This window comes from Camelus bactrianus, chromosome 6 (assembly GCF_048773025.1).
Source record: "Camelus bactrianus isolate YW-2024 breed Bactrian camel chromosome 6, ASM4877302v1, whole genome shotgun sequence".
In the NCBI taxonomy this organism is placed as follows: Eukaryota; Metazoa; Chordata; class Mammalia; order Artiodactyla; family Camelidae; genus Camelus; species Camelus bactrianus.
In genome coordinates, this window is record NC_133544.1 from 2,313,082 (window position 1) to 2,322,454 (window position 9,373).

The window sequence follows — 9,373 nt, forward strand, 5'->3', positions numbered from 1 at the left end:
TACTCTTGGCAAGAATTTTCATTTCATTATGCCCAGGTCAAAGGCTTTGGTCCCTGATGCACTGGTATAAACAGTGGAAAGCAATCCTAACACAACCCAGAGCAGGAAGCACTGAATCAGACAACACCTCTTTTCTCTCTCGAACCTTTAGGACCCCCATAGTACCTTTTAAGTTCATCAATCCCAGAGAGAACTTGTTTAGAAATAATTTTCTTAACTGAAGACAGATGCTCTATACCCAGTTATGTAACTACCTACTTTACACCTGCAGGTCCTCGTGAACACCCAAACATTTTAAGAAATCAGATGAGGACAGACCTTCCCAGTTTGTAATCAACTTGAGTTACAGAATAGGAACACAAGATCTAAGGAAAGCCACTGTAACCAGCAATATGTTTTGTGAGTAGGGGGGCAACTGCAAAAGAAAACATCTGACACAAATCTGAAGCAGCAACTACCAAAACAGGGCAGGATTCTGATGCTCCAATTTTATAAAATGAAATTTAGCTTACTTTTAATATTAAAGCAGAGACAAAAAATAATTTTAACATTGTTTTAATCAAGTAACATAGCTGTTTTAAACAGTAAATTTTAAGACAGTTGAACAGAGCAAAGTGAAGGACTACTCTATGTAGGATAGCCTCTCTGAATATATTTCTTACTATGTGGATTTGAGTCCCATTGGAAGTTTGGCACTAAACACTGGTCTAAGCCAAAAATTTTCTCCTTAGTGTTTAGAAGCCCTGCACATTTTCCTTCCGATTAAGAAAAAAAGGGTGCGTGGGGGGAGAAACCCCTCTATAACAGAACCTTATTAGCTTGACACAGGGTATACTGAATGCAACTTGGCTTAGGTCAACCAGTATCCCATACAGGATTTCAAACGATGGCAAAAACTTAATAGCTAGATGAGATGTTAATTTGCAAAAACCTTTTCGTCTTTGGTGTGACAAAGCACATTCCCTCCAGGTAGGCACATGGCTCCTCCTCTAGTCTCATAAAAATCTATCAAAGGGCTGCTGGAGACCAACGTGTATCTCTCCAGTAATACTTAAGGTTTAATTTCTTAAAACATCAAGCTAACAAGGTTCTATTATATGAAACATTTCTATTAATTTCAATGTGAAAAGAAGTTACATTTGTTAGGGTCTCATAATCTGTGAGATGGATCACACAAGGAAGAGGTGAATGATAAAAGCCCGTGCTTTGTTATTATAAAATTAACTCCATGCATTTGATTCCGAGTGTACTTTTTGTGTAGGTTTTTACCTCAGACGGTTTCTCAGATGTAGACATAAACCATTCTATCACTTGAGTTTAGATCAGCAAATGGGGCAAGGGATTCAGAAGCAAGGTATTTCCAAATTTAAAGCCTAGGACGGGCTGGGTCAGGCCCTAGCTACCAACATTCAGTTGCCATCATCACATATTTCTTGCGTTATCTCACTATATTCAATGTGAAATAAAAAACCACCCCAAGTCTTACACCAAAATATAGGCTCTGACTTAGAAGTATGCTTTCAGCTTTTTTCTTTCAAGAAAGACATTGGGGGGAGGGGGTGTCTGAGACATAGTTAACACTTATTTTGGCAAGATAGCAACGAAAACCTTAAAAGCATAAGCTATCTGTCAAATGTAAAAGAACCATAGTATCGGGAAAAATTCACAGCGAACAAAAAGACAGTTATGTCTAAATATTTTGAAATTGTAATTTGAACCATAGAGTAAATGCTGAAAATTATGCCGTTTTCCTAAAGATTAAGTGCACCTTTTCCTGCTTTCCCCAAATAAAATCATAGAGCTTACTATTTAATCACTCCCCAAGTTTGTTTTCTCTCAGTATAAAGCAACAGCTACATACACATAGAATGCTTTTATATGTTTAATGTAATAATTCCCCTGGCTCATCCAACGTGCAATGCACATGACTTCAAAGACTATAATTTGGGGCAAGTATAGAACTGGAAAAGAACCAAAAAACAAAACCAAAAAAACCCCCACAATTCAAGTTTCAAAACCTGCTCATAAAATTATTTATAGGACACTCAGGTCATTTTAACTTCTCAGTAAGATAAAGGTGTTGCACTGTCATTTGATTATCAGTCCACCTTGGCATGAAAAGAATGTATGTTACCAGATGCCAGTTTGAGGGACCAGAGATAAGACTTAAAAATACTCTACTTCTTAATGGCCGAGTAAGGTAAGTTTATGTTTACATTCTGCTGAAGGCCTCTCTATAGTCTCAGCATCTAATAACTAACAGGCTCCAACTATCCTATCAGGTTAAATTGATGGTACAACGTTTTTTAAAGGAGCCTATTTCCTCAGCTTAAGTCATTCAGAGCCAAAAATCTGAAGAATGACCAAAATCAAGTCTTTATTTTTATAACTATAAATGTGATCCAAATGTGTCCACCACTAATTTTTCAAAAAGAAACATGCTATAAATAAGCAAACTACATCTGCTCACTGCTATGTGTATGGACTCCCTAGATGTCTTGTTGGGTTTAATTACAGACCACTCACAGCAATACATTTTTAGTAGAAAGTGTAGCATGATGTTAAGCCATTTTAGCTTTTGCACATACATGTTGCACTTCTGGCTGATGATGCAAAGACTCTCAGCATTACACGGTTAAGCTGGGTTGCAACCACCCCTTTAAATGGCATCAATATCAATGTCATCGTCCTTGTTGTCAGACTTCACAGCTTCAACTTTCGGTACACTGGCAGTCTTCGAATATACCACCTGATAAAACAAAGGCTTTTGATTGTAAAACTTTATCCCCCAAAATCTGCATATAAAGACAGTAACAAGTCAGTGGTCAACAAAGGAGAAAAACTACCTAGATACAGAACTTGTTACACAAAAACTAAGTAAACCTCTCCACAGCCCTCGTTAATTTTTATAGACAATCGGCACCCCTATACTCGATGTTAACCAATTGTGCCCTTCGGGAATTTAGACATTTATATGAAATCATGATGTCTGTCTATGGCAGAGATTTCCACCACCTTTTCTATTAATAAGACTGCTTTCCAAATTGAGGGACTGTATTTTATTGCATCTCAATTTAAATTTGCAATTACCCAAACATCCATAACACACTGTATTTAACAATTTCCCCAATGTTTACCTCAATATTCTCATCTTCATCATCTTCTTCACCACCAGAAGATTCCTCCTCTGCTTCCTTCAACCATTTTATAAATGGTTCCGCTTTGACACGAATCTCTTTGGCAAGTTCTTTTGAGACATATTTCTTAGAGGTCTAAAAAAAGGTTCAGTAAAATTTTCTTAGTTCAAGGAATTTCAAAATATCGCCTATGCCCATTTCTTTGAAGGCAATGGACCACATCCTAATCTTAAAACCCTCAACAGAACACATATAATCAGCAAACGGAGTCTCAAAGTTCTCCGTGGTCACCACTAGAAAGCTGCTGGGGGGAGGGGGGGTCCACCCTGCAGGTTATACTAGTCAGGCACAGGGCTTGAGTCTCAATGTAGAGCAAACTAAGTATTAGAAATTACTACTTCTTCCAAAAAAGTCTCAACACTTCTGATCTTGAAGAGCTTGTGTATTTCCCACCTTCTCTGACCAGCTAATGATGACTTCTTCCTCCAGAAGGTCTGCATCATACATCTCCTTCAAGATGTGTGGGATCTTGGAGATAAGCTGAGCTTGATGCATTGCTACCACACACTCCAAACCATGAAGAAGGTACCGCTGAGCTTTTTTGTTGTTGTGACAAAACTGCAAATAGACATCTTGGCATTAACAAGTTTTCTTAGATGTTCTAAGCTGGTAATTCTAATATCCATGTATACTCTTTGCCTTAGTAGGATTGTTCCTTAAGGGCACGGCCCTGTAACAGTGGTTCCAAAAAGTCAATGCTTAATGATCTCTAATTTACTTCATGTATATAAGAGATTATGTGCAGGATTTTCCAGATACTCTCACGCTTGTTAAGGTAGGTCAATTATCTCTATTTTCAGGATGACAGAACAAATGAGAGGTTAAAGTGGTGTTTTTAAGGTCATACAGTTGTAAATCTTACTTATGAAATCTAGAATAATTTTGCTTACTCGTAAGAAATGGCGCCTGTATTTCTTAATTTGTTCTCTAATCTTCTCATTAAAAAGAACTTCAGTCAAAACAAGAGGGCCCATGGCTTTTACATCCAGTCTTTCTGCTTCAGCAACAATCTCTTTGTCAGATGAGTCAATTATACCCTCTTCTTTCTTTTTCTGCAAATGAAAGGAAGCAACTCTGAGACAGAGGCAAATCTTGCTCTACGGATACCATAATTAGACCCTGCTCTCATGGACTTTACAAGTCCTAGGACTTCTAAATGACACACAGATGCTTAAGACACTGCTTGGAATCACCCTCAAAAAATATTTAAACAGAAAAAAAACCCGTGTTTGAGTATTTCAAAAACAGAATGGAAGAAAATTACTTGCCAAGTATTAAATATCTAATGAAAGTTCAAGGCTGTGTAGAAGCTTTGTTCTTTTTCAAAAAAAAAAAAAAATTTTTTTTCAAAGGTGGTACTGGGGTTGAACCCAGGACCTCATGCATGCTAATTAAGCATATGCTCTACCACTGACCTATATCCACTCCTCACAAAATGACTTGATCATCAAAATGTTTAACTGCTCTTAAAGCAAATATTTTACCTTAACAAAATCAAACAGGATGTTGACCCGCTCTTCAACAGTCCTTTCCAAATCATCACTAAGGGTTAAAACTTTTGCATGGTCACTGATTTCATCCATTCTGCGCCTTTGAGCTTCCTCAGTTGTATCCTCCCCCCAATCATCATCCTCCTCTTCTTCCTGTTTGAAAGAACAAAAGTGCTTGACCAGAGACCTTAAAAACATAAATTAAAAAAACAGTATACATTTCTAGTCAGGTTAATGACATCTTTAATCCCCCATGAAAATGTGTTTCAGTTTAATTTAATCAACCAACAGCACCTGGAACGCAAAGACTGGTTTCGTATTTTCTGACCATCTCAACCAAAGGTCACATTTTACACAATTTTAGTACCTACCACACCATCAACCCTGCACTCACCACAGCATGTGGAGGAGGACTGATTTCATTTGGTGGTGGTGGTGGTGGTGGTGTCTCACTGCTAGACACGGAGCCATTTTCCTTGTCTTTGCCCTTTCTATTTTTCTTTTCCTTTTCTTTTTTTCCTGTACCACTGTCACTATTCTCTACAGGGAAACAAAAAAAAGAGTTCAGCACCATGGCTTATATTACACCTTATTGCCCATCATAAACATTTAAAGCACTTGCCCTTTTGTTTTGAAATCCTCCCCTCAGGATACTACACAAAACGCTACATATAATTCTAAAAATTCACAAACCAAATTTCATAGGTAAGGAACTCAAAGTGTCTCAACATATCAATGGCATTAACTATTGGGTTAAATTAAGATCAAACAGTAGTACCTCAGATGACTAGATAACGTTGGTCCTCAGACCCTCTCCCCTTCCATCCCTCATAAACAAAGAAAGGCATATATATCTCAACTACACTTTAACCAACATATGGAACACTGTTCAAGTCTATATAACGGCTTGTCTCATGGAAAAGAGAACACCGGAATAGGTTAGACTGCCTTACTATAGCAAGCTCAAATTGTGTCAGATAGCTGTGATCATCTGCCACAGAGTGTTGCTTGCAATGCTCTAAAGCCACTTAGGTGCAATGAACCAAGACCTCCATTTATAAAGCAGTACTCCGTAAGTAGATCCTTTACTAGGATCCCATCACATTTTATTAACAACATGTATTTCATACACTCTAAACTATCTTTAAAAAAAAAACCGAGGGTGTGGTAGTTTCACTGGTAGCTTGTGCTTCACCTTTAACAGTACATAAAACAATAGTACATTCAACAAAGTTCTAAATTCAATAAAACATGGCACAAGATTAGGAACTCCTTAAGCAGCTGACCTTAGAACACAGGTTCAAATGCACAGGCTTATTTACATGCACATTTTTTCCCAGCAAATACATACTACAGTATTACACCACCCAGTTAGTCAAATGGCTGACTGTATCATAGGTAAATTTTCACCTGTGCAAGTGTCTAAGGATCAACTTTATTCCAGTTTTATAGGAGCAAAGAAACTTCCATTTTGTTTCTACCAATCAACTGCTTATGTCCAGACTTTAGAGGCTCATTATAAAGACTTACCAGGTGGGTTTTTGAGAATGAATGTGCAGAGTTTATGATGTGTGTCAAGCATGCCTCGATAGCCACAGGCTTTACAAGAATTACCTATTGTTTGCTTCTTTGGATTGACATGCTGTCAAAAAATAAAAACAAGTACGTTACCTATATGATGAAAACTCTGTGAGGAACAAGCTGTGAAAATATCTAATCATGAAAACACATCTGCGGAGGGGGTGGGTGTATAGCTCAGAGGTAGCGTGCTTAGCACGCCCAGGGTCCTAGGTTCAATCCCCAGTACCTCTGCTAAAAAAGTAGTAATAAATAAATGAGCCAAATAACCCCCACCAACCAAACAAAAAATATCTAAAACACCAGTTCAATAATTAAAATAACTAAAAGATTTGATGTGTTTTGCTTTATTTTCACTTGTCTGTTCTGCCTTCCTGGGAAAGTGATCTGTGACATAACAGAAGCAGATACAGTTGTTTTTTCTTTTGATATAAACCTCAAGGGCACTCACCAGATCTGTTTCAGGATTCTCACACTCAGGACAGAGAACAAATTTTTTAATGAATCCATCCAACATGTCTTGCAGCTTATTCGCCTCATGAGATCCATTGACAATGTAACGGTCATTCTTAACATCAAACTGGGTCTGTGCTCCCAGCTCACAACCAAAATATTTGGTGGGATCTATTCAGGAAAAGAATTTAGAAGTCTGATTCATTACAGTTAACTAAGTTAATCTTTGGCCACACACCCTCCTTTATACAAGTATCACTATATTTTTATATTGTTAGGTTTAAGAAACGTGTCACCCAGGTAGGGTTGTGTAGCAATAACTAATATGAATTGGTTTTAAGCCCAAGTTTCTATTTACCTCAGAAGCTAATTAGCATACAATTCAGGCAAGATTTGCAGACCATAAATTATCATATCAATAAAATGCCTTTTCAGACTTCTTGGAAGAGACATTACTTACACGTTGGAGGCCGATTAAGCGCTTTGGCTACGTCAACCATGTTGACTATAACTGTCTTGATTCCATTTCCTTTGCCCTCAACCTAAAGGAAGTAATAATTTTAATTTTGCAGTGTCTATCCTTTAATAATCTAAGAAAAAAAGCTTAGGACTTGCTACAAAAATGTAGATCAGTTACCTTGGCAATCAGACGGGGCATCTTGTAGCGATAGAACTGGTCTGACACGCTGCGGTTGACGTTGACAGACATTTTGGCTTATTAGTGGCTTTATCAATAAGATGAAGAGATCTTTGATTGCAACTTTTTGGTATCCTCTGTCTGGAGAAGAAGGGATGACATAAACGACTGCAAGAGTTCTCGGTCTCTGACATGAAAAAATTTTCGCCACTGAGGCTGTAAGCTTCTTGCTTGTACGCTATGTTTCCCCAATACAGGTACCAATGGCTGCGCAACAGCTCTGAAAGACAGAGAAAAGAAAACAAACAAACCCTCCACGTTTAACATGATTTCTGCACTGAAACACTTCCCTGTCCGTTCTGTATAGTTATGCCTAATGCTCCTATGTTAGAAGCACCTGAGTACGCGCGGAAAACAGTTAATACTCAAACAACACGGGACACCTGTAGTCAACTTAGAAAACGCCTCCATTTTGATGAAAATGTGACTTTGATTAGGAGACGCCAGACTGAAAGCAACAACAAATACCATCACCAGATCAAAGAGCTGATTCTGCCGAGTGGCCATTATTTTAACTGCTGAAAAACGAACACAGACCACTCCTCCCCCAACCAAGCGAGTGATACTTAAAAAAAAAAAACTAAGATACGTTATTTTAAAACGGAAAAGTGTGGAATTACACTTCAGTCAAGTCGTTCCTCCGACAACTGCTCAGCTCACAAAAACACTTCCATAACAACACACAGAGCACCCGGTCTCGCCGGGCCCAACCTCGACCTCTCCCTCCTTTCCCTCTACGCAAACACAGTTAACCTTCGCTCTGTCCCCGCGGCTAGGAGGCCGGTCCGGGCACCGCCTGCGAGCAGGGCGCTGCGGAGGCGCCCCATGGCGAGAGCTTCCCCGGCGTCGGCGGCAGGAGGGACCGGGCCGCGGCCGCCCCGCCATGTGCACCGCCCGGGGGAAACGAAACCGGCCGAGGGGCGCCGGCCTGGGCCGCCCCCGCCCCGCCCGGGAGCGACGATGACTCAGAAATGCAGCAATTAGGCCTGACTCAGCCCCGGCGGCGGCGGGACCGCGCGGCGCGTCCCCGCGAGGCCGGGGCGGGGGAGGGGAGAGGGACGCGGCGCCCGCCGCCCGAACTGCGCCACACACACGCGCGGGTCACGCGGCGCGCCGCCATCTTGTGCGGCCGCCATCTCCCCGCCCGCCCGCCCGCCGACTCACCGTTTTCGTCAAATAAAGACATAAACCCAACGCTGCTCGCCCGGGACTGGGATGAAGTGAGGCGCGTGTGAACCCGAGTCCGAGGAGGGGCGCGGAGGAGGCGGAGGCAGCGCAGCGAGCAGCGGCCGGGCCAGGCGCCGCCGAGCAGCGGGGAGGGGCTGTCCCAGCGACGTCCGGGGTCCACACCCTTCAGCGCCCGGGGCCTGGCGACCTGGCGCGGAGAGACGGCGCCGTGAGCCGCGGGCGTCGGGGCGCCTTCCCCGCTCAGCCAGCGGCCCGACGGGGTCGAGGGGGCGGGGAAGACGGGGGGAGGGGGCGCGGGGCTACCGCCCCTCCACCGGACTCACCTCTGGAATGTTCTCTCTCTGACTGAACAACGCCGCCGCCGCGCTCAAGCTACCCTCGGCCCCAGCGCCCGCCCCCCGCGCCAGGACGCACAGCTCATTGGCTAGAGGTCTGCCAGAGCTCGCTCGTCACTGGCCTTCATGCCGCGTCAATCGCGCCTTTTCCCGCCCCTTCTGCTTCCTGGGGCTCCGCTCGCCGCCTCGGCCCGCCCCCCGCCCCCCGCCCCGCGTCCTGGCTTCCTTCTCTTGCCCTCCCCTCCCCCGCTTTTCCCAGAGGCCTTCGCGGTCTCGCGAGAGTGGGCGGGCCGGGGCGGTGAAGCTGAGTCGTGCTTTGTCGGTTTGGGCGACGGGGAAGATGGCGGTCGTTTTCCCCTCCCCCGCTGCCCGGTTGGACGGCGGCTTCGTCCGTCTCTCCCGAGGTCGCGTTCCCGTACGAGTTCTCTCCGCGCG

The 9,373-nt window shown here is 42.8% G+C and overlaps 1 protein-coding gene and 1 non-coding gene across 2 annotated transcripts; both read right to left on the reverse strand.

Moving 5' to 3' along the window:
• Nucleotides 1-539: 539 nt before the first annotated feature.
• On the reverse strand, nucleotides 540-9,082 carry EIF5 (eukaryotic translation initiation factor 5). Its single transcript, XM_074364961.1, has 12 exons — nucleotides 8,927-9,082; nucleotides 8,580-8,790; nucleotides 7,356-7,635; nucleotides 7,179-7,260; nucleotides 6,717-6,889; nucleotides 6,218-6,329; nucleotides 5,082-5,227; nucleotides 4,682-4,840; nucleotides 4,088-4,249; nucleotides 3,591-3,755; nucleotides 3,138-3,272; nucleotides 540-2,749 (listed from the first exon to the last, which is right to left on the reverse strand). Exons 3-12 carry the CDS (start codon nucleotides 7,425-7,427, stop codon nucleotides 2,660-2,662), a joined length of 1,296 nt encoding a protein of 431 aa, XP_074221062.1. The 5' UTR covers nucleotides 7,428-7,635; nucleotides 8,580-8,790; nucleotides 8,927-9,082; the 3' UTR covers nucleotides 540-2,659.
• Nucleotides 5,572-5,697, reverse strand: LOC123612470 (small nucleolar RNA SNORA28). Its single transcript, XR_006719739.1, has one exon. It is a non-coding gene; the product is annotated as a small nucleolar RNA SNORA28 (small nucleolar RNA).
• Nucleotides 9,083-9,373: the final 291 nt, after the last annotated feature.